Raw genomic sequence first — 25,312 nt, 5'->3', positions numbered from 1 at the left:
CTCAAACTGAATGCTGTCAAACAAGATACAAACAGAGGAGGGAGGGGGCCGTTAACAATGCGCTGGAGCACGCACCCATAACGATGTTGACTGTACGCACTGAAAGGGCCCTTCTGAGTGATGTATTTTACTTTCTTGTCTCTTGTGTGTATGGGGCTTAAGGGTATTTAAACTGCATGGAGATAGCACTTATTTGCACACCGTGAATCAGTCTCCAAATGTTATTGTCTTCTAATATGCATAGAATATAGTGTTCATGCATTTTCCTTTATTGCAAAAACTAAAAGGTGTGGCAAATTCCTTCTTAGATGGACAAAACCATGTCCACTGCAGGTGGGGCAGATGTAAAATGTGCAGAGAGAATTAGATTTGGGTGAGTTATTTTGTTTCTGTGCAGGGTAAATACTGACTGCTTTATGTTTACACAACAATATAGATCTCACTTTGAAGTAAAACCCCACCCAAATCTAACTCTATCTGCACAAATAACATCTGCCCCACCTGCAGTGCACATGGTTTTGTCCATTTGAGAAGAAATTTGCCAGAAGGAGTGAACCAGAATAACCCCCTATATTACATCTAAATGCTTTAACCAATGAGGCGGGCTGCTGGCTATTGTTATCAGGTGGATAGACGTTTTTAGATCGGAGGAGCGCCCAGAGAAACTGGAAACTTCCACTCGCTGTAGCTTGGAATCCTCCCAGGTGTGCCTGCTTCCTCCTGAACCCTCGCAGCCCGCCATACAGGTTCTCCCAACTGCAGAAAATCTTTTCCATGAAGTCATCAGCAAGGCACATGGGCAACAGATTACCACCCGTTCCAACACCAGTACCAGGGCTACACAGGGCTGCATTGTGAGTATGGCCAAAAAACAAATGTTTGGTAAAGATACAGTAAGAATGATAAATAATATTAGCATAAACCTGCTCATGTTCTGCTCTAATTAGCCTGTATTGTAAATCAGCTTTCTGCTTATGCACAGTCTCTGCTTAATAATAGGTGGAAATGGTGTATGTAAGGAGCAATAGAGAAACTGGCACGTGCACAGGTATATATTCAGTTACACAGATATAAGTCGATGTGCGTAGCACTCATTGGGCAATACTGCTATATACACTGTATGCTTTGTACAGGTAACCAGTTACTTCCTGGTCCCCTGCTGCCCCTCCCCCTGCACCTCCCCCTACAGGTGCTGTGGGTGCCAGACTGGGAGCATAGTACAGGAGGAAGCCGTGGATGCAGGTAATAGTGGTGTCTCCTGTAACTGGTGGCTACAACTATCTATGTGCAGACTTCCTTGGAAACTTGTCTGCTGTATAAGTGCCTGTGTTTGTTGCCTTCCGAATGCACCCTGTGTATTTTTCCCATGACCTATGCAGTTCTGTTGTGGCTTTGGTTTCACATGTCTGGTGATGATACACTTAGCTCTTTCCTCCTATGTCGCTCTTATTCTTTCTGCCTCTCTGTGCTTTGTATGAGATTATACTGCTGATGGTGACAGCTTCTGTCTGCAGTTCATGTTTCACTTGCGAAATAGTTCCATGCAGGGATGCAGCGGTGAAAGTGAAATGTTGGGTGGACACACCTGGAACTCCTGTCTGACCTTGCACAGGTCACATTCCTATTATCTCTATATTTTGTGTATGTCTTATGCTGTTGTTTAAACAGGTTCATGTGTTTAACACTGTGTGTACTGATGGACTGTTGCAGCCACAATACAGTATGTGCTTGTATGTATGTTCTAGGTGTTGGTGTCACATGGTTTTATCTGTCTGTCAGCAGCCCGGAGACCTCCTTTCTCTGATGAGCCAGTGAAGTTCCAAGAAAATGACTGGTGAGAGCCGGCACTTGATTATTTTATGACACACCCAGAGCTCCTGCTTGGCCCAGGGGACACGGCTGACTGCGACCTGCCGCGCTATCTGTGTGACTATAAAGTGTCTCATTGTGGGGAAGTATTGGAGATATAAGAGATGATAAAGCAGAACATCAAACATCTGATGTACTGGGCTGCCTGGTGGATGTTATCAGCCATTCTTTATGGTTTCCAAAGGTGCAACCTCAGTCCCTAAGCTGCGGACACACCGCGCCCCCCGTTCTGACCGAGCCAGCCACCGCCCTCTACCGGCTCCCCGCTGCTCCCCCCCCGTAGCTGCCCGCTCCCTACACTTGCCCTGCCCATCTTCCTGAAGTGGAGACGGGTAGGGAATCTGCTCCCCGCCGCCACGCTGATGGGGAAGCGTGTGCGTGTGAGACACTCGGCATCCCTGTCAGATGTCTCTCCGGTCCAACAGCCAGTGCCGGCTCAGGAGATCTGGCGCTAGTTTAAGCTCGCTGACAGGCACTCCATCTGTACATTCATCAATGCGATCCTTGGCTGTAGACCCAACCAGATCGCATTGGATATGCAATCCTATAATAAATGGGCCCCTTGGAGCCTAATGGCGGGATGTACTAAAGGGAAAATGCGGTAAAACAGGGGTTTTACCGCATTTTCCTATGTACCATTACCCATCCGCCTGGCAGGGTATCGCCACCCTATAGAAGCCTATGGGCTTCTATCGCCGCCCGCGCGACCCCACCACCTCCTTCGATCTCCGGGGACACTGACAGCCGCCAGGATGTGACGGAGACCCCCGCACACCACATTACAGGTATTGCGGGGGTCTCCATCACTGCAACCCGATGCTAGCCGCATATGTTAGTACATATGCGGTAGCATCGCGGCGGCTGGCAGGCGAGGGGCGGCGATGTATATTAATACATCCCGCCCCATGGCTGGTAACCTATTAGCCTTGTCCCTTTTTTGGCTTAAAAAAATAGGCTACCTTATTAGAGCACGGTCGATAACACATAGATCTGAGAAGTTCCCAGACCCATGTGTTGTCATGGATCTGAAGGGCTGTTTATTGGGTATTCTGCTTTGCCATCCAGGACAAATGTTGCAGGTTTTAGAATGCAACTATAGAAAGGGGAACTAAACCATGAAGCTAAGAGGCATCTGTTCATACAGTACAACCTGTGCATACGATGAGTAATATATACTGAATTGTTTCTACATTCTCATCATTGGGTAACTGTGGGCTACTGTCATATATTTGATATCGGTCATTACTAGGTTGTATATAATAATAGCTCAGAAAATTCCATGTTATATGAAATGTTCAGTTTATTTTTTTCTACAATGCTGCAGACACATATGAGAGTGTGCTATTATCTGATTATATTCAGTAAGATTGCAATCAGTCAGGCTGTAAACCTGGATAGTATATAACTGTTTATTGCCACTTTCTTAAGGGTCCATTCAGTTAACTCACTCCCTGTGAGACTGGACAAGTAGTAACTAGGGATGACAATCCCAGGGCATGTTTTCAATCCCGTGATTGGCATCCCTAAAACATAAACGCGCCCGTCCCCTACATTTGCTTACATGGTGGAGCAGGGCAGGTAGCAGCGTTGCGGCAGAGCCACCAGGAGGAGGCAGTCTGCGGGCGATGTGTGCCATCGGGAGTGCCGATCGAGAGGCGGAGGGTTCCGGCAGCAGGGTTGGGGCCTGCGCAGCATGACCTATGACCGAGTCAAGCTGTCCAGGCCGCACGCCAGGGTCAGAAACAGTCGTGCAGTGTCTGAGCGTGTGCTCAAATGATGCCCGGCATTAGACTGCGCATGCTAATCCCGAATTCCTGGGATTGGATACTCCAATCCCAGGATTGAAATCCTGGACATTTTGGGGCAATATCACGATCGGCAGGATCCCGGGATTGGCCACCCTGGTAGTAACCCTCTCACACTGCAAAGCCCGTGGATAGCAATCCCGGGTCCAACCTGGATCCGACCCATTATTCAGAGAGCAACCTTAGTTTAACCCTTCTTATAACCCAGGCCGAATTTCCAGGTTGGGTGACCCGGGTTATAAACTGTGGTGCTTTCACACCGCACATCGACCCGGGCCCATATGTCACCAACCGGCCATTAAATCAGTGTTTTTTTTAGTTTGAAATTGTTCCATGATGGGGGCGAGTTCCCAAAGCAACCCAACCCTTAATTGAATCAAGCCCAAATAGCAATAAACAGGTTCCATTGGGGGTCGATAAGTAATGCAGCCCAAATAACCATATCTAATCTAAATGATCCCTTGCGTAGCCAGGGTTAACAGGAAGGTAAACTGTAAAAGGAGATTACAATGTGACAGATTATTTATACACCAGAGTCAATGACTTTTAAAAGCATATAGAGAATATTTCTGGCTGACTGTTAGCAAAGTTTTCTAACACGTACAAGGAAAGTAACCGCGAGGTTCATTGCAAACCAGACACATTGCCAAGATTTTTTTCTGTTTTAAAACTTTTTTTTATTTATCTTTTATAATGGAGGATTTGTAAGGCCCATACACATTAGACAATGTGTTCAGTAAATTTCCCTTGAACTTTCCAGTGTCCTGGACAAACGGGATGCGGTCATTTGGTCGAATGCATTATGGTCGAATGTCATTACATCGAATCCATTAGGTCGAATTGCTAAAAGGTCGACATGATAAAAGGTCGAAATGGTCATTAGTTCGACAGGTCATTAGGTCGACAAGGTCATTAGTTCGACATTGTCTAGGTCGACATTCACAAAGTCGACATGGGGTTTTTCACTGTTTTTTGAGCCGACATGTGCTGACAGGCGGTATTTCATGCCCTACCATCCACTAGGGCGTGGTGGGAGAATAAAATAGTGTGCCGAGCGTAGCGAGGCACCGTGCCCGACGCATAGCGAGCGCAGCGAGCGATGCGAGGGGATGCAGTGCACTTTAAACTGTGTCCATGTCGACTGTGTTGACATTCAGGTAAAAAAACAGTGAAAAACCCCATGTCGACTTTGTGAATGTCGACCTAGACAATGTCGAACTAATGACCTTGTCGACCTAATGACCTGTCGAACTAATGACCTTTCGACCTAGAATCATTTCGACCTTTTCCCATGTCGACCTAGAATCATGTCGACCTTTTAGCAATTCGACCTAATGGATTCGATGTAATGACATTCGACCATAATGCATTCGACCAAACGATCCCAACCCGGACAAACAATATTGTCCAAACACACTGAGCGATATGATGACTGACAAACAATGTAGATAGAGTCCAGTAATCTAATGAATGACAGGGCCAAAACTAAGCTGCATGTACAGATGATAGAAACCCTTATTAACGACCCACGGGAGCACGCATCGTTCATTGCAGACACTGTGGCGGATATTTTTGCACGATTATTGTCCAGAAGGGCCAAAATGAATGATAGTGTTCAAATGTCACCCAGTGTGTATGCACCTTACTAGTCCGCTTAGGAGACTTCCAGCCATGGGGTTGTATAAATCTTCAAATGGTCAGGGAGGTGATTCACCATAATACTGATCCATGCTACAAGTACAAGAGCAACCAGTAGAAAAGTCACTTGCAACGGTAGAGTTTGCACTATCTGGAACACTTGAAAGGTCACAACAAATGTGTTTAATTATTACAGTTTCCTAAGACCTGGCCAGTTATGTAACAAGGCAAGCCTAGGGGAACTTTAAGTTCAAACATTTACTACTGAACAAAGAAACCGGCCTGGACATTATACCCTACAGCAAACTTTTAAAAAAATTTTTTTTTCCACAGCACACATAGGCCAACCCAGGACACCCATGCACGTGTCCCCAGGCACCCACTTTGGAGCCCATTACCCTACAGTAATGGTCACTAACCACTCCCAAATTGTATATAGCAAGATTTTAGTGTGATAAACGATGAAGTAGCCACCCTTTTTTGTCAGTTTTCGCACAGAATAGACAGAATTCACATTCCGTCAATTTTAAATGTTTTTCTGATTTGCAGACAGCTACAGTGACTGAAAATCATGAATCCACATCTTTTTCCGCAGAATTGGCCGCTAATTTGCGATTTTAGCAGCCGTTTCCGCAAATGCAGATTCGGCTTCTCAAAGAATCATATCTGCAATTCGCTAATCCCAGCTGTTTTCCTGGCGAAAATGGCCGGATTTTATAGCGAAATCCATTTTACCGTCTTGCCGAAAAGATGGCAGTTTTCAACATGAATAGGTCAGAAGGGGTTCCGATCTATTCAATGCTAGCTGGTTTTTTTCGCCAGGTCGGAAAGTTCCGACCTGCTAAAAACCAGGTGGATTGACGGAATAGCCGCTAATCCACCTGTTTTTGACGGAAACACAGCCAAAATCGGAAAGTTTTGGCCATGTTTTCCGGCAATCTCAATCCAACATGAAAATATGTCGGATTGAGACAGGGAGGACGGCGCCGGGTGAGCAGCAGCAGTTTACATGGCGCCGTCCTCCTGTCCACCGCCTCCCGTACCCACCCGCCACACTCACCTGTCCCGCTACCCGGCCGGGTGAGAGCAGCTCACCTTGCTCTATCGCGGCTCCCGCTCACCAGGTCCCCGCGCCAGTGGCCAAATCCGACATCAGGATTTGTCCGCAGCATTGAATAATGGATGACGGATCCTTTCTGTCAAAAGAATTTCGGAATGGATCTGGCATCCATTGAATATACCCCTTGTTGTTTAAAGGGGTTTATTCATCATCACTTAATTTTTAGAAACCAGGTGAAAATTTTAATTGTCACCTATTTTTATATGAATTAAGTTAGTGTGCCATTTATCAAAATGGTAATGCATCTCCGTCTTACCTTATACCCCCGATCTGCTGTCCCCATAAACTGGTATAGGGACCTAAATTCATCAAGCCCCAAAAATACAAAATTTTCAGAGCTTGACTGCTGGTTTTTAAGAGGGATCTGTTCTAAAGTGATTTGCAGATTTTTGTATCTCCTGTCTTTGGCCCTTATTCTGATTCGAGCGGTACGGCCCGCGTGCGGCCGTACCGCCGATGTTTTCCGTCTGCACATGCGCAGAGGTCAATCTGCGCATGTGCAGGCGAATTCGCCGCACATAACGATACTACGCCGCAAAGGGGGCGTATAGGGGAGTGAGGGGCTTCATGCCCTCATTTCCCTATGTATACGCCCCGCGTTTCATGGGCGTTCCCATGCAAACGCGGGGCGTACGCATGCTAATGAGGGCATGACGCAACTCATGGGGGCGGAAAGCTGACGTCGCCGGATGTCAGCTTTCAGCCCCCATACAAGCTACCACACGGTCTCAGCTTGCGGGAGCTGCCGCGGCGTGCGGACCTGCCTTCGATGGTCGACGACCATCGAATGCAGGGGGCAGCTCCCACCATGGTGGAGGCGTAGCCTCCACCATTTTTATGCGGATCGCCAGCCGTCCGTGTACGGACGGCCGTGGCGATCCGTAGGGTGGGCGGGGATTCGTCTGGTGCGGTCGGAGCCGCATATGCGGCTCGACCGCACCAACCAGAATAAGGGCCTTTGCGCCAGAGCAATGATGAATTGCTACAGCAACTGGCGGCAAAAATCCCCCCCCCCCCCCTCCCGCCACACACTTTAAAATAAGAACCTTATCATCGTTCAACATTCAATGTAGACCATTTTTGAATTAAATAAAGACAATGAATTTAAACCAGACTATTTGAATTGCAAAAGGTTAAACCTGTCCAACTACTTCTGACTCTCATTCAGCCGTTTTGATACAATGAATGTAGATCTCCCCCGTACATCTTGTACACAATCTTGCAGTGCATGGCGGTGCGATGGTTATCATGCAGACTATGGCCAGCATAACGGGAAGCAAAGTATTAAGTAAGGTGCAGTCTGGAGGTACAGAGCTGTGGTGATCAAAAGTACTTCATTTTACAATTATATCACTGATCATTGTGTGTTTTCGACCTTTTGTAGCTCCATGTACTTTTCCTTTTTTTCATGCATTACAATGTCCGGTACTTATGTATTATCTGGGATCCCATGTTAAATGCACCCCATTTTTTCATACCCCTACTATCCAACTACGCATGGAGTTGATTTTATATAGTGTGGCGAGTGCAGCGAGCCACCGTGCCCGAAGCGTGGTCGTGGGGACGTGGTCTCATAAGAAAAACGGGAGCCCAGATATTACATAAGTACCCAATGTCCTTGTATTATGGAATCATAATATATAGCAGAGTAGGTAAGAGAATACTCTGTAAATTACTAGGCACATTAAGATGCAGACTAACCCTTCACCAGTCTCATCCTCAGCAGACAATGAATGTGGCACTTTCATTTCACCTCCTTCTGTGGAGCAGGATCTGTGGCCACACTTGGGCTCCAGCCTGTCCCTCAACTGCACTCTGCAACTCAGAGAATCGTGTAACGGTAACTTCACATGGCTGAAAGACGGGAGAGCAACACAAGACCTGTACACAGGGCAGCAGAGTGCCTGGTAAGTGTTTTGTAAGAGGAGAATTGATCTCTATGATTACAAGTGCTTCTGAGGAGCGGTGTGGCTAGCAAGAATTTAGCGCAGTACTAAAGAGGTCAAGAGCTCCTAGAATACATATGTTATTGAGGAAACCAGTTAATCAAAACTAGTTTATTTTAATAATTTGAATTATGCAATACCTAGCCGTGGCTTTAATAAAAAACTTTAATGTAAATGTGACCAGTATGCTGTCAGTATAAAGGATAAAGTTCTGTAATCCACACTCATGATTACCAAGTATTTATCCTGTGTTACTGTAAATACCACTGTGAAAAAATGGGATACGGTCACTAGGCGTACAACATTTAGGTTGACCACTGAAGGTCGACATACCTAAGGTAAAAATGTTGACACATGCATTAGGTCGTCATTTGGAAAGTCGAAAGTCAAAAGGTCGACATTTAACATGTGCCGCTGGGCAGTATTTCATGCCCTACCATCCACTAGAGTGTTAAGGGAGAATAGAATTGTGCCCAAAGCATAGCGAGCACAGCTTTGCCCTGATACGGAGTCCATGTCGACTATGTCGACATTCAGGAAAAAGAAACCCTATAATGAGGAATTATTATTATGTTACATCACACACATTATAGATGTTAAATGACGATCTGATTAAATAACTCTGAATTTCTTTGCCTAGGATTGGTCTCAACAGCTCTGAAAGGTTCCTCTCCAGCATCCTAGGGGTTAATCTTACTACCGAAGAGGATTTTGGAAGGTTTACGTGTCAGCTGCAGACCTTCTCTGCCTCATTTACACTACACAGAACAGGTACTGATTTTATTTTTGGAAATTACATCAAATTTTCATTACTAAATATGTGAGGTTCAGTTTTCCTGAAATGTGAACACTTCTAACCCGAGTCAAATCGAGTCACAGTTTGGAATCACTTTGGGGATCTTGAGTGGAACAGAGACCCGGGTTAGGTCTGTTGTCAGTTCAGAACTCTGTTGTTAGTTTAAAAACCAAACTTGTGTTTAGTTTGGGGCCTCCGATTGGGGATGTGGCCTACAAATCGCGTCACTCCTGTGGGGGCATGACCAGCAGCTCTGTTCACTGCTGCTTAGCGGGTGACAGGGGGGACTCCCAACTGCCCCCCCACCATGGGAGACTTCCGGCCCCGGGCAGGACATGGGAATGTCCCCCAAAAAATGTGACGTTTCTGGGGGAGAGTTGGGAGGTATGGATTGCATGTAGACAGGACCAGATTACATGTTTTTTTTGCTGTTTTATCACATTTTTAATTTTTTAAAATTATCAATGTTTATCCATTTTTATCATTTTTTTTTTCTTTTAAAGTAATTCAAAACCAAATCCGACTCAAAATACTTGTGGATGGTTTTGCCAAAACTAGATTATGATTTAAGTGTCGATAGGTCAATAGGTCGACATGAAAAAGGTCGACATGCATTTTTTTACTAAATTTTCAGCTGACATGTCCCGAGGTGGTATTTCATGCCCTACCATCCACTAGGGTGTGGAGGGAGAAAAAAAAAGCGATACACTTAGACAGTGTCCATGTCGACCTATGTCGACATATACACCTTTAAAATGCATGTCAACCTTTCAACCATGTCGACCTTTCATCTGTCGAAAATTAGACCCTGTTGACCTTTTGACATTGTCAGCCTTGTGACTGTCGACTATTAGTGGTTGACCATATGACTGTCTATCAGGAGTCAGTGTATGATGCATACCATAACCTTTTACACAGTACAGTAAAGGTTTCTATGGGAGTACTTAAAAAATGAACCATGCAAGTGGCACTGGTGCTGTTACTGCCTAGTGGTGCTATTAATTAGCCAGCATTAGAGGTTCAATTGCAGGTTCAATCAGCGATGAAGGCAGAGTGCAGGTTGCAAAGTTTTAGATCCAGCTGTTTCTGGAATGCGCGGGTATAGTTCCTTAAGAGCTGCAGGCAGGGGTGGGTTGGTAATTGAACTGAAGTCACTGGCATATTTCTCCAGAAGCAGGTGGCCCAAATGAAACCATATATCTGTATATATATTCTCTTTAACTTAAAGGAGGATGTGTCCCCAGCTGTCTCTCACTGTGTCATGCTGGTTAGTGTGGTGCAGCCTGGCTCTCCTCCATATCTCTGGGCTGCATAGTACCCAGGTTTATAGAGACACAGCGGGCTGATTACACAGGTGATGCAGCTCCCAGTGTTTATTTCCCTTCCCCTGGTCAAGGACGTGCGGCACCTGAACACTACTCCTTCCTGTCCTGCATCCTATAGGCGCGGCATACCACTGGGTACGGCATGACCTCATCAACAATCTAGCTCCTGTCAATAGACCGGAATGGCCAATAAAAGATTCTCCACTCTTGGGGCCTGATTCAGACCTGCCCACTGGGATGCTTGTGTTAGGAGCCCAGCGAGCAGGTTAACACCCCCCCCCCCCCCCCCCTTGCTGGCTGAACCCATGTGCATTCGCTAGCGCCCACACTGAGGAGAAATCATTCTATGGTTACTTATCATCGAGTAATTTCTCCTCCTCTGCGACGCAAAACTGAGGTGGGCGCCGCTGTCATGTGCCCGCCCAGAGCAGGCAGGGCCTGTGTTCGCTGGTGTCGGCCCAATCTTTCTATATGCGCACCCACCGTGCGCATATGTCAGGCAAATCAAACATTTGCAGTTGTGGCCAGGGGCCTGCACATACACATCAGAGACTATGCGAATGCGCAGATCCCAACCATCGCAAGAGGGAGCAAATTCAGATCCGTGTGAAGAGGTAATCAGCCCCTTAGTTTCCCTTCAAGCGAGGGACAGATTCCAAATATTCCACCTTTTCCTGCCCATCTGCTAACACACACTTTTATATATATATATATTTGGGTACTTATGTATTATCTGGGCTCCCATGTTAAATGCACCCCATTTTTTCATACCCCTACTATCCAACTATGCATGGAGTTGATTTTATATAGTGTAGCGAGCGCAGCGAGCCCCTCGAGGGGACGCGGTCTCATAAGAAAAATGGGAGCCCAGATATTACATAAGTACCTATATTTATTTATTCATGTAGACTCTACATTCCCATGTAAATATTCTCCTGTAGATTAGGGAATTGCTACATTGAATGTGTCTGCCGATGTACTATGTATCCTGGATATATACACTGTTTAGAAAACATTCTACAACCAACTTTTAGGTTATTTTATGTGGACCTGGAATAAAGGATATTGCCACAACATAAATCTGTGTGTTACATTTTGTATGTGTAAAACAATAAAAGATGATAAACCACAGTTTTTGTTGCTGTGTAGTAGAGTCCCCTTTATTCCATCCTATAGAGTTCTTTATCACGCAGCCTAGGAGGTGCCTTCTCCTCACAATGGGCCTTATTCTAGTTCACTCTTTCTGACAAAATCTATAGATGGACAATACCAGGTGCACTGCAGGGGGGCGGATGTAAAATGTGCAGAGAGAATTAGATTTGGGTGAGTTATTTTGTTTCTGTGCAGGGAAAATACTGACTGCTTTATTTTTACACTGCAATATAGATCTCACTCTGAAGTAAAACCCCACCCAAATCTAATTCTCTCTGCACAAGTAACATCTGCCCCACCTGCAGTGCACATGGATTTGTCCATCTATCGATTTTGACAGAGTTAACTAGAATAACCCCCAATGTCCAGGAGACTTGAATTTCAGGGACTCTCCAGCAAATCTGGACCATCTCCCAGATCCCACACATTTCTCCTATGAATACGGTGGTTCGGGGTGATTTGCATTTAATAGTGTAATAACCGCATTATTCAGAGGGGGTGCTGGGCCGCCCTGATGTTATTTGTGAGTCGTGCCCATTCCACACCCACCCCTCTGACATTACCTCCAGGAACTTCCAGTGGGGACATTTAATAAGTGGATTCGTGTATACTGTATGTACGATAAACCCAATCAGACATTACAAGTGTTTGGGGGGGGACCTGGGTTGAGGGTATATAATCCACACCCTTTGGGGCAGGGATCTGCATAAATAGCCAACGTCGGTGAATAACATTTATCAGCAATAATAAGTTGTGTGTGTGATGTTGCCGTCTCTGCTGTAAATCCATTTGTGGATTTGATACATAACCTATTTGTCATCTGGACGTTTAATGAATCTTCTTCCCATAGATAAAGCAGGACACATCGCAGCGGTCCTCTTCGCCCTCTGCGTGGTGGCTGTCTTGGTAATCGGTAGCATCTTGTACATCAAGTGTCGCCTCAATGCACGCCTCTGGTACAGAGACAAATATGGAGAACCAGAAATAAACGGTGAGTGGCTGCAGGACCAGCGGTGATGTATTACTTGTTATGTCGGCATATTGGGGGTTATTCAGACCTGATCGCTGATCTGTGAGACCTGATTGCTGCTCTGTGCAATCTTATAGCCACCTCCCCATCCAGAGTGAAAAGCCGCCCTGTGCAAGGTTGGGAATGGCTTGAGAAAATCACGCTGATCGCCAAATAGCTGCAAATCCATTCGCAACTTACTCACCATCAAATCATTTTTTCAGTCTGTGCAGAACCCAGAACCTACTCTGCCTGTACAGGCTGATCAAGGCCGGAGCTGACGTCATACACAATATCTGAAAAATCCTGATCACCCTGACACTACCCAAAAATAGCAGGTGTCCACCCCCAAATGCCGGCTTTCTGTCAATCAGTTTGCGAGCAAAGAAGACACTGGATTTTGACGCTTAATTGCCTCGCCCGTGCATGCAATGATCCTAACATATGCATACTCAATCAATAATCATCCACCTTACGAAATCGCACAACAGGGATCAGGTCTGAATTACCCCCATTGTGGGAGGCCCACACAGCCTTATTACAATGTCATTAGAGTTAAGAGTTGCTTGCAGGAAATGATTGCCTGCTTTTGCAAGTAGCAAACAAAATCTGGGCAACTTTATTTTAGACTAGAATTTACATGTGCGCAATGGACACACACCTTCCCCATTCTAAACCTGTCGCTTTACATTCCCCAACCCTGCAGCATAGCATGATCTTGCCAACATGCAGTATATTACTGTACCTTCTTGCTGGATTTGACACAAGCATTATGTTGACATGGTCTAGGTCGACAGTCAAAGGTCAACATGGGTTTTTTCACTGTTTCTTGAGCCGACATGTGCCGTTGCGGTATTTCATGCCCCACCATCCACTAGGGCGTGGTGGGAGAATAAAATAGTGTGCCTGACGCAGCAAGCCATGCGAGGGAACGCGGTGCACTTAATCCTGTGTCCATGTTGACTATGTCGACATTCAGGTAAAAAAAAACAGTGAAAAAACCCATGTTGACCTTTTGACTGTCGACCTAATGCTTGTGTCGACCTAATTACCTGTTGACCTTTGCCCCATGTCGACCTAGACCAATGTCGACCTTACAGTATGTCAACCTAGTGGTGTCAACCTTATGATCATCGACCATCTTTAGGTCGACCATATGATCCGTACCCATCGTAGTTGAGCACAGATACACACCTATAAATTGCCATCACCCACTTGCATTTTTTAGGCCACTCATCCTTAATTACCCCAAATGGTTCCACCCTGTCAATCACTGTGTAGTCAAATCCTCACTGCGAGCACAATTACAAAGGTACCATGATGCATGCACATTGCGAACATGGCACGTGTGTGCAGGCTAATGATAATTGCTCCATTGCGTGAGCATCGACATTGCGCACAAATAGGTCCTAGGCTGCTAAGTGCAACCACTACTTTTCCAGCATATTACTGAAAGTCTATTATAAAAGGTGCTGCGTACTAAGGAATTGGATGCACAGACATGGCGAATCTAATGCCGACCAGCAATCTGTAGACAAGCCTATTTTTTAGCAATCCTTTATTGTCACCTGTCTCTGCAGATGGACGTCTGTTTGATGCGTATGTCTCGTTCTGTCCATCAAATATTGACACAAAGTTCACCAATTTCATTTTGAAACCTCATTTGGAGAACAGATATGGCTTCAAACTACACCTGGATGAGAGGAGTCTCCTGCCCAACACAGGTACTCTCATTACATGCCTCTCCTAAGAATGTATGTTACAGCTATTTCATTCGTATACATCTATACATACCCACTGTCTCCCATAATATCCTGGTTTCTCTCTGTTGTGACGGATCTGCCGTAGCGCCTGCATAGTCAGAAGTAAAAAAAAAACTCTAATTCTAGTGATGGTAGCACCCAGTGGCGTAATTACAAAATGTGTGTGCAATTTTCGTCCCCCTTGGCAACAAGCTATTTCAGTGCCCCTTGGCAACAAGCTATTTCAGTGCCCCTTGGCAACAAGCTATTTCAGTCCCCGTTGGCAACAAGCTATTTCAGTCCCCTTTGACATTGAGCATGAAGCCCCTTGGCATTGAGCATGAAGCCCCTTGGCATTGAGCATGAATTTCCTAGCAATGAGCATGTAGGTAAGTAGCGCTTATGTGTGAGATGTGTAATGGCCATTACGGTTTGTTATACAGAGGCGTAACTAGATATTCGTAGGCCCTATAGCAAAAGTTTGTAAGGGCCCCCATATTTAGGAAATTATGGTGATAAATGTATGTACAACATATTACTTACACAGTAAAGATGGGCCCCCCTCAGCTCTGGGCCCCATAGCAGTTGCACCCCTTGCACCTATGGTAGTTACGCTCTTGTGTAATGGGCATCATGTGTGGCCTTATGTGTAATTGGCATTACGGCATGTGGCTGTATGTGTAATGGGTATTACAAAGTTTGCTGAAATGGGCATTACGGTGTTTGGTGTAATGTTAAGCCGCGCCCCCTTTTCGTCGCGCGAGAGCCCCGCCTACTACAGATCGGGGTAGGGGGGGCCTTGCTCCGGAAGGGCTGCGGAACATGGAACAGTTGATATCATTTATAATCTAGTGCCTTTGAGTCTCCTAAACACTGCCATCTGCTGGCAGAGATTGAACTACATCTTTCTCACACATGCACAAACACAGAAGGTAGCAGACTAACTTTTAAAGCTTTTGCTTTGAGCGGGATTACTAGTAAAGTAATATATATGTAATAATAAGGTGTGATTTAAGTTTATCGATTAGTAAGGGGGGATTTTCCTGATAGACGTATTCATAGTGAGAAATACTTTTAGACATTTTATTTCCTGATCTTGCTTTTTAAGTGTGGTGACGACTCCAATAGTGTCTGTAATACAAAGGTGCTGAATATATCAGTATTGCTCTAGCAGCCATTATATATTACCTTATCCTCCTGTCACCACTAAACCCATTATCTTTCATCGTACTAATGTCACCACTAATCCTTACACCGTCCTATACTGTAGTCAGCATAATGTCACCACTCATATAAAACCTCTCACCGCAAATCTGCAGCCTCGTAATTACCAACTTTGCCCAAGTTTTGTGACCTCACCACAAAACCACAGTGCTGACAGCCGCCTCGTATATATTTATCTACTGAGCACAGCACAACCATAAACTTGTGTTCTCATTAACTGCAGAGCCTTCTGCTGAGCTGCTTATGAATGTCAGCCGCAGCCGACGTCTCCTAGTGGTTCTATCACTGGCCTATCTGGAGCAGGACTGGTGCCAAAGCAGCTTCCGGTAAGTGTGTGCCTTTACCAACTCTTATGTCCTTTTCCTAACAATGGTTCATTTATTTCCATTCAAATACATAACACCAGCATCATATTACATAGCGCTTTCCATAGGGACTAAAGAATTATTCAGTGTACTTACTAGTCCAATTGCACATATGTCACCAGGGTAACTACAGTGTCATTCTGAGGCTCCCGTATTGTAAGACTGGCATTACAGGGAGTGTGGTGGTACTGATAGGATTCGCTTAGAAATTAGTAGGTCTGATGGTACAAATGCTGGAGTATCTCTTTACATTGTAGTGCAATATGTAGTTGTATGGCAGGGCTGCTTAGAATCTGGGGACCCTGCCTCCATGCCGAGTGACGGACTTAAGCACAATCGCTCAGCACACCCACACTCCACACCGCATTGTGTGCTGAGCGATCTGTGCAGTGCAGGACTTTGCCTATTGTTTATAGGCAAAGCCACGTGAGCTAGTGGTTAAAACTGTGCAAACACTGTCTTTCCCTGCAAGCCACGGCGACGTGTGGGACCACACATTGCGGTCGCCCGGGGCTATACACACTGAGCAATCTGTGATCTAGTCAAAACTAGGGATGCCAATCCCGGGGCATATTTTTCAATCCTGGGATTTGGGATTGAAAAATGCTCAAACCCAGGGTTGAGCACGCTGTGCAGAGGCGTGTGCCGGGTCGGGAACAGTTTGAGCGAGTGCTCAGATGCTGCCCGGCATTAGACTGGCGCATGCACAGTCTAATCCCCAAATCCCGGGATTGGAGACTCCAATCCCAGGATTGAAATCCTGGCGATTTTGGGGCCAGATCCCAGGATTGGCCACCCTAGTCAAAACATTAGAATTGGGGTAAAATCACCCTAGGTGTATGCCCCCGTACATGTATCCCTATATATCTTAATCATGTGCATTATTACACGAGGCAATAGTATAAATAAAAGTCTTGCAATGTACAGTTATTTACACATTTGTGCAAATCGGTTACATAGAATAGGAGATAAAGGAAGAATCACTTGGGCCCATTTAGTCTGGCCATGTACATTTATGGTGAGAATATACAAACTCCACACAGGTGGTTTTTGAACCAGTGACCTTAATGCTGGTTAATCCCATAGTGGGAATTGAACCAGTGACCTTAATGCTGCATACCTCCCAACATTATCCTCTCCAGGAGGGACACATTGCTCTGTTTCTGTACTTCCCTCTTAATGTATGATTACCATCACCTGTGCCAAACAGGATAATTGATAAGAAAGGTATTTCCACACAGGTGATGGCAATCATAAATTAAGAGGGAAGTCCAGGAGCAGAGCATGGTGTCTCTCCTGGAGAGGGTCATGTTGGGAGGTATGATGCTGTGAGGCGGGTATGCTAACCATTACACCATCCGTATTGCCTAGTTATAGGTGTTTAGGCGTTATTACATTGGATGTTTGAAATGCGCAGAAGTTCCTGTGACACTGAAGTCATGTGATCATACACATAGCAAATGTACTGGCTGCTGGCTCCTGATGATGTCACAGCTGGTACTAATTACTCCACTTGTGATCTGTGAGTGAACCTGGAACATGGCACTGTTATCCTGTAACAATGTATCACACTGCACAATCTGCCATACAGTGACACAATATATTGTAACACGCTTATTGTAACTACATTGCCTTGTATTTCATGTCGTACCTCCTGATGTCATTGTGCTGGAACATCATTAATGAAGTGTTTACCTTGTGCCTAGGGACGGTTTATACCGCCTGCTGGAGCTCTCCCATAGACCCATCTTTATCCTGTTTGAGAATCAGTACAAGGATCTGCCCCCAGAAGTCACCCAACTGCTGAGCTCTCGGAGAGGCACCCTGAAGACACTGCTGTGGAAGGCGGACTCTGTGGTATGTAACATCATGTCGTCGCTGCAGGACCTTGATTACGAGTGCCCCAATAACACACATAGGGCCAGATGCACTAAGCTTCAAAAAGTGATAAAATAGAGAGTGATAAACTGCCAGCCAATCAGCTCCTACCTGCCATGTCATAGACTGTGTTTGAAAAATGTCAGGTAGGAGCTGATTGGTTGGTTGTTTATCACTTTTGAAGCTTAGTGCATCTGGCCCATTGATTGTTTTACCATATTGTCAATGTAATCCATCCATACATCAGCGACTCAGCCCTTGTCCTGTGTACCCGTCTTTCTGTGCAGTCTCCAGCATCTGACTTCTGGAAGGAGCTGCGTCTTGCTCTCCCTCGCAAGATTTCTCTAGTGGATGGAAAGGGGGACCCTCAGACTCAATGTCAGGATGATAAAGATCCTATGCTGACTGGCAGCAGCGAGGCTGCAGATCCTGACCCCGAGGGAGACCTTGGTAAGACATGCTACCTTAACCTTTGCAGTCCTTCAATCACCCTTGACCTCTGTTCCCATGCATGACAAAGCATTGTGTCTGCATTGTTAGTTATCTATTTACAGCTGTCCTTTACTTCCAGGTGTGCGAAGAAACTTTTACAAGGCTCCACCACCTCGGATGGCCCCAAAGATGCTTGCAGTGGAAAGGGAACCCACTGGAGACGTGGACATCTCGGATTTAGGCTCACGGAACTACTCTGCTAGGTCAGATTATTATTGTCTGACGACTGAGCCTGACCTATAGGATGAAGAGAGGAGTAAGTGAAGGAAGATGAAGAGCAGAGACTTCCATGGGAACTATTACTGTGACAATGGGCTACATAGGTGTGTAGGAGTGGGGCAGTATTGGGAGGGACAGTATGAAAAAGTGTCATCTCAAACATGGGCAGATTGCAAACCACAGCCGTTACTGCACTACATCTCCCATGATGCTTGCGGTCTGGCTGAGCACTACTGGAGATGTAGCAATAGCAGGATCACTGCTGATTGGCTGCTCATACCTAGGACCAGGACAAAAGTCCATATGAACTGTCTAGAACAGAAGTAAGTCCACAAACCTGTAATCTCCTATGAGGGAAGCGGTTCTTAAAAGACAACATCATATTTAATTTTATGTCATTTACGTATGTATCTACACTTTTATCAGAAAAAAAATGCTTTTATAATGAAACAACCACATTTTATGCAACAATTTATACAAAAATCAGGAAACGCTAACAGCCAGGAATTGTAGACACATGGCATTGTTGTGCTGGTTGTTACATATCAGTTTTAGTGCCTGACCGCTACCATTGTCCTAGAGACATGTGCCTTATATGCTTTGCCATCTTCCAGGGTGCAAGTAACTATGACATATCATCTGTGCATCCTGCTAGACTAAAGGAATATCAAACGACATACGATTGATCTCTGTGCCGGCTGTGACCATTGTAGTGGCAGCATTTTGCATACAGTTCCAGTACAGCTAGTGACAAATGCAGGTGGTCGCCGACCATTGAATGATTTTTCACCCGCTCGCAGATAAGTCAGTCTGTCTGACCTTATCTGCCCCAGGGATGGCCAAACAGGGGGTGGGAGGGGGCAGGAACCCGCCCTGTGCAGGCTTCAACCCACCTGCATTTGCATGCAATGCCCAGCATTTTTCTGGGTGCACCCAGAAAACGCTGGGTGCCCCCATGCGCCAGCCTCCCCCTGTGTGAATTCCTCAGCGACTATGATAGTAAAGCGGCCCTGCACATGCATATATTCGGCCACATGCATGTGCGGAGCCACACCACCGGTCCCCGGCACGAATACGCTGGGGATCGATCCATGTTGAATCAGGCCCATTGTGCAGTTATTGGATGGAGCTACGGTCGCCCATAATACCCTTTATGGAATGTCTCTGGCCTGTAAATCATCTGATCATACACTGGTCAATGAGTGATGCGAAGCAAAAGCTAACATGTTAATGTACAGCCCATGTTACCTATTAACAATGCCGTTGTGTCTCCAGTGCTGTACTGATTGGTTGTATATTTCCAAATTTATACGTTGTTGTTATAGCCTATACTGTATTTGTATATAAAGAAAATAATAATGCGCGATTATTTCATGCTGTGACCAAATGGAAGGTGATTGTTTTACAGATATTGTTACTAATGACTAAATGTTACAGGGGGAGATTCTCTAAGCGAAAAATGCGGTAAAAACCCCGTTATCGGGTTTTTTACCGCATTTTGGGATGCTGTAAGCATCCCCCGCCGGGTTACCGCGGCGGGGGGCATCGCCAGAAAAATCTGGCGATGCCCCATAGAAGCCAATAGGCTTCTGCCGCAACCCTCTGCCGCCCCGTGCCGCCCCCCCGCCGCCCCCTCCCCCCTCACCTGTGTCCGGGCAGCACAGAGCTGTGCTGCCCGGACCTGTGACCTCCTCCCTGCACTGATCCTCTTCCGGGTGCAGGGAGGAGGAGAGCCCGGCGCAGCAGCAGCAGCACCGGGTGTGTGAGGGAGGGGGGAGCCGCCAGGACCTGCTGGGACCCGGCGACTCTCACTGCAAAGGACAGCTCTTAACGCAAGAGCTGTCCTTTGCCTTAATTATCGCATATGTTACAACATATGCGATAATTATAATTGCGATGGGCAGCGAAGGGGGGCGGAGAGTCTTAGAGACTCTCCCCCACAGTATTAAGTGAAAATATAATGTACATGTATGGGGTTTTCTTACAGTATACCTTCACTGTGCAATCCTGTGGCCAAAACGGTTATTGCAGCTGTCGTAATATCACGTAGGCCAGGACAACCTGTGGCTCTCTAAGCCTGTTGTGCAACAGCTTTAGCATTCCCTAACAGCTACACTGTGGTCTGTTGGGACTTGTAGTTTCAGAACAGCTGGAGATCCACATGCTGGGCAGGCCTGACCTAGATGAGACCGCTATTATTTTAGTCTCACACCTTTCTCAAGGACCCACAATTCTTGGGGTTTACGGTCACGAGACAGGGCCTAATAATGTGGACACCCAGCTCTGTCCCCAAAGTTCCCAGCTGCTTCTGCCGGATAGTGTAATGAAAATGTTGACTCTGGACAGACCATTAACATATGTAAAGGTGTTTGTATTCATTTCCTAGTATTATTTCACAAATAACTGGATCCCGTATGATATTTTTTGAATTTAAAACACATACTGATCACTACTGAAGCGGGGAATGACAACAGAACTATGGTGGGAAGTGCACGAGTGATATTCTTGTCATCACTTCTCACGAATGAGAAATGGTGCTCTAGCCAATAAGCTTCTGTCAAACATATGACAGGAGCTGATTGGCTGAATCATCCATAACAGCAAAAGTATCACTGGATGTTAACTCCGCCCCATAGTGCCTTCACCTGATATACATAGTACCATAGCAGTCCTTCACATTGCCCAGACACTCTAGCACAGTGGTTCTCAAACTCGGTCCTCAGGAGCCCACACAGTGCATGCTTTCCCTGTCTCCTCAGGGAATCACAAGTGAAATAATTAGCACCAACTGTGGATCTTTTAAAATGTGTCAGTGAGTAATGAGTGCACCTGTGCACCTGCCAGGAGATCTGTAAAACATGAACTGTTTGGGGTCCTTGAGGACAGAGGTTGAGAACCAATGATCTAGCCCTTCTCACTTCTATGCTGTGTGGAGGATTCATGTCACACTCTTCCTTTGCCATGGCTATAGTCCAGTTTGGTATAGAGCTCTTTCTGGCGCATGTGGGACAAGAAATCAAAAAATATATAGGGGCAGATTTAACAAAGAAGGATATTCTTGTTATCACTTGTTACTAATGCAAATGTGCTCCACCCAATCCACTTCTAATTGTCATTATGGGGGTACATGGCCTACATGAGCAAACGGTCAACATGGAACAGGACAACATTAAAAAAAGTTGACATGAGTTTTTCCCGATTTTGTTGTCTATGTCGACAGAGATCAACACGGACACCGTATAAGTGTACTGCGTTTGCTCGCCATACTTCAGGAACGGTGGGTTGCTACACTCAGCACACGATTATAATCTAGCTCTATGTCCACTTGGATAGTGAAGTATGGAAAAAACAACTTTTTTGAAAGAAAAAAATAATGCGAAAAACTCATTTGACCATGTCGACCTAAGGTATGTCAACATTTTTTCATGTGTCAACCTTTGGCCTGTCCACCAACAGTGGTTAACCTGTGGACTATCACCCTAATTACTGTCAAGCACATCCCAAAAGCATAATAAATATATCATGACATGTGTTGGCAGCGGTAATTGGAATCTGTACACAAGCTGACAATAGTCAGCAGAGGGCGCTGTGCATGAATGATATAAACAGTGATTGGTGTAAGTAGTGCAGGGTATAATAGTTATATATTTTCTGTATACATCATTTTGTATTACATCACAGTTCTAATGGGTTATTGTTGGAACTACAGCTCTGTAGAATGATTTATGCAGATTCCACCTGTAAATCCAATTGGTAGAGACATCTAATATAAAAATAATTTTTGTGGCACATGTTTTTTTGTTTTGCTGTGGCGTTCTACACGTAAATAATCTGGGTGCACTAAAAGCATATCCAGCTGGGTCCAGGATTCAGCTGTGGAGTATTGGGGGAACGATAACTAAAGGTGCCCACAGACGCATCGATCCCGGCGTGCGTTCTGTGCTTAACTAGCACGCATCGCATCGTATGCCTTGTGCATGCGAAGCGATAAAAAGCTAGTACAAAAAGTATGTGCAGCACATACTTTTTGTACTGTGCGATGAGGTGCCACGGGAGCACGCACCCCATCGCATAGCATCATACCGCCGGGATCGGTGCGTGTGTGGGCACCATAACTCTTATTATTGTCGCTGTTCATGGAAAAACAAACAAGTACTTACCATCTCCCGAGCATTTCCCAACCCGCAGATGATGTGGGTCATGATTATCTGGGTGCTAATACTAAGGTTACACAACCACTGGACTATAGGATCCAAAATGGGGTTGTGTTGTTTTTTTAAATACTTTGGTCCATAATAATTAAGCGGAATGGTACATTTGCTACGTTGTATGCTTTAGGTGCTTTATGTATGTAGGGAATCCTCAGTCACCACATGGTGGTTTCTCCAGAAGCAGTTGCTTGCTCTGTCTTGCGTTATTCCCATCTGGATAATTGTGCAGGTGCACACAATGAGCATGCAGTTCCTTCAGGGAATCCAAGACTATTCTCTGCACTTATACTAGGTGAGGGCTGGAGGTACAGAGCATGATAATGATGATGACTGACTGTAGGAACCATCGATAATCGGACCTCTGCAAAACTCCATAAGTGCCAGATCATCAGTTAACTCTACACAAGTTACATTTGCCCCACCTGCAGTGCACATGGTTCTGTCCATTTTAGTAGGAATTTGCCTTTGCGAGTGAACCAGAATAAGGGCCTAGGTCTTCTAAATGCTGCTGGCCTGTCCCCAGGACGAGGGTGGACTGCCCTTTACCCTCTGACCCAGAATGTTGGTATGACATTGGAAAACATTCCTTATTTCTTCTTTTAATATTTCCCATAAATTAACTTTACATCCCACATCCAGAAGCACAGATAAGCAGTGGTTTGGAAAAGCCACGCAGTAAATAAACCCCATTATATCCGTTGCCCTTTGTAATATACAATTAAAGCCCCATACACACTTGACGATACGCTCCACGAACAATATTGTCAACGATATCAGTGGCGCTCCCGGACAAATGACATAATGCATACACCTTGAATGATATCGTAAACTTCATAGTTCAGTGACGTCACCCAGCCCTCGCGTGAACCTGCAGTCGATGACGTTATAGTCAACACTGACCTGGATATACAGAGGACAGTATATATTATTAACGATCTGTGGGAGTGTGCACCGTTAATGATAGTGCGCGTACATATTGGACAATATGAGCGATATATCATTATCGTTCATATAGGTAAAGATTTATCATCTAGTGTGTATGAGGCTCCAGAAGACAAGACAATAAAATACAAATAGCACCATCTTACCTCTTTAAATTCTATAAATGTAAGATCAGACCTCCAATACCGCTTTTACATACACCATAAATATCCCAGGTTTTTGCACATGACAGTGCAGCAACCCGGGATACTGTGCAGTGTAAATTGCACCCATTAGATTTCAACCCAGGTAGCAAGCGATTCAGTGTAAATGGGTTAACCGGGTCAATGCAACCCGGGACAGTCCACAGCAGTGAAATAGCCGGCGCTGGGAGATGATCTGCTCTCCCAGCGCCGGCTCAGGATCTGCCTCCAGTGACGTCACCCACCCAGGTAGCGATGCCAGTGTAAAGGCATCACAAGCTGAGTCAAACCCAGGTTCCTGACGGGTAAGAAATCCCTGGTGCGGCATGGCTATCCAAAGTGGTAGAATACTGCCTGGACGGGTGTGTAGTGAAGTTAGAAGGTCTAGCAGATACTGCTTGTTTTTAGGCTGTCGGATAGTTATGGGCGTAGCCTCGCCGCCGCTCCCTGACACTTGCCCCCACCTCCCTGCACCCCTAACCCTGCCCATCTCCCTGAAGTGGAGACAGGCAGGATCCCGCGCCCCAGTCTAATGGAGTCCCTCTCCGCCAGCACTCGCCAGGGGTGACGTTCTGGCGGCGCCGGCAATGAAAGAGAGGGGCTCCATCTGTATTTTTAATCAAGCATTCAAGCTTAGAGTAGTTTAAATAAATTAAAGCTAACATTTTCTGCCAAACCTAAAGGTGCCCATACACTAGTAAGATTTATCTTCAGATCTTGCTGGATGGAACAAAAACATGGTTATGGATTAGTGACAGTTTGTCAGTTTTCCAGCATTTCTATGCACATGGTCAACTGTCACTTGCTCTCATCCATAACCATGTTTTTGTTCCAACCAGACATATCTGCAGATAAATCTGCGTGTGTATGGCCACCTTTAGTCTCCAAGTCGTTATTTTAGGATATCATGGAAACACAAGGTCCCTAGGATGTTTCTAGGACCAGTCGCTAGGATGTTTAGAGGATGTATTCCCTCTGAGTGCCAAGCAAACATTTTTAATTCATCATAATGTCCTGTCCTGTATTGTTTACCTTATATAGGATATATAATCATTTTTGAAAGAACATTTTTTATTTGAATTTATAAAACAAACGTTAGCGATGCAGCAACGCTGGAATTTTTAGTGGATATTTTGCATATCTCACAAAGATCTTGGCACTCAAAATACTGTATTAATAGGCTAATATTAAACTCTATATTCTTTGTAATAATCTCAGCATCACCTTGGTCAGAAAATTGAGAGTCTGTCAATCAAGGACATCTTAGGTCTCTTTTAGGGTCTCTGTTCTAGACTTTGGGATACATTTACTAAAGTTTATAAAACAGACAATTTGTGGTGTGGTCTATCATTTTGTCGAATGCAATAGAAAAATAATAGCAACCGATTGTATTCTAG

The 25,312-nt window shown here is 45.3% G+C and overlaps 1 protein-coding gene across 6 annotated transcripts; it reads left to right on the top strand.

The window, feature by feature from the left end:
- The first annotated feature begins 1,044 nt into the window (after positions 1-1,044).
- On the top strand, positions 1,045-22,369 carry SIGIRR (single Ig and TIR domain containing). Of its 6 annotated transcripts, none has more exons than XM_083165561.1 (10): positions 1,045-1,242; positions 1,780-1,834; positions 8,144-8,339; positions 9,019-9,149; positions 12,502-12,642; positions 14,241-14,384; positions 15,850-15,952; positions 17,698-17,848; positions 18,157-18,319; positions 18,441-22,369. In XM_083165561.1, the coding sequence occupies exons 2-10, from the start codon at positions 1,828-1,830 to the stop codon at positions 18,602-18,604; spliced, it is 1,200 nt and encodes a 399-aa protein (XP_083021687.1). In that variant the 5' UTR covers positions 1,045-1,242; positions 1,780-1,827; the 3' UTR covers positions 18,605-22,369. The 6 variants fall into 6 exon arrangements, with proteins under 6 accessions (XP_083021687.1, XP_083021692.1, XP_083021691.1 ...); XM_083165566.1 differs by having other exon boundaries at positions 1,046-1,242; positions 8,159-8,339; XM_083165565.1 differs by having other exon boundaries at positions 1,203-1,242; positions 1,783-1,834; positions 8,159-8,339.
- Positions 22,370-25,312: the final 2,943 nt, after the last annotated feature.

This window comes from Crinia signifera, chromosome 11 (genome assembly GCF_055691185.1).
Source record: "Crinia signifera chromosome 11, ASM5569118v1, whole genome shotgun sequence".
NCBI lineage: Eukaryota > Metazoa > Chordata > Amphibia > Anura > Myobatrachidae > Crinia > Crinia signifera.
This window is presented reverse-complemented; position numbering and strand designations above follow the sequence as displayed.

Coding starts and splice junctions, on each gene's coding strand:
- SIGIRR (XM_083165561.1), top strand. Junction 12,643..14,240: donor TGGAGAACCAGAAATAAACG/GTGAGTGGCTGC, acceptor CTGTCTCTGCAG/ATGGACGTCTGTTTGATGCG. Junction 17,849..18,156: donor TGTGGAAGGCGGACTCTGTG/GTATGTAACATC, acceptor CTTTCTGTGCAG/TCTCCAGCATCTGACTTCTG.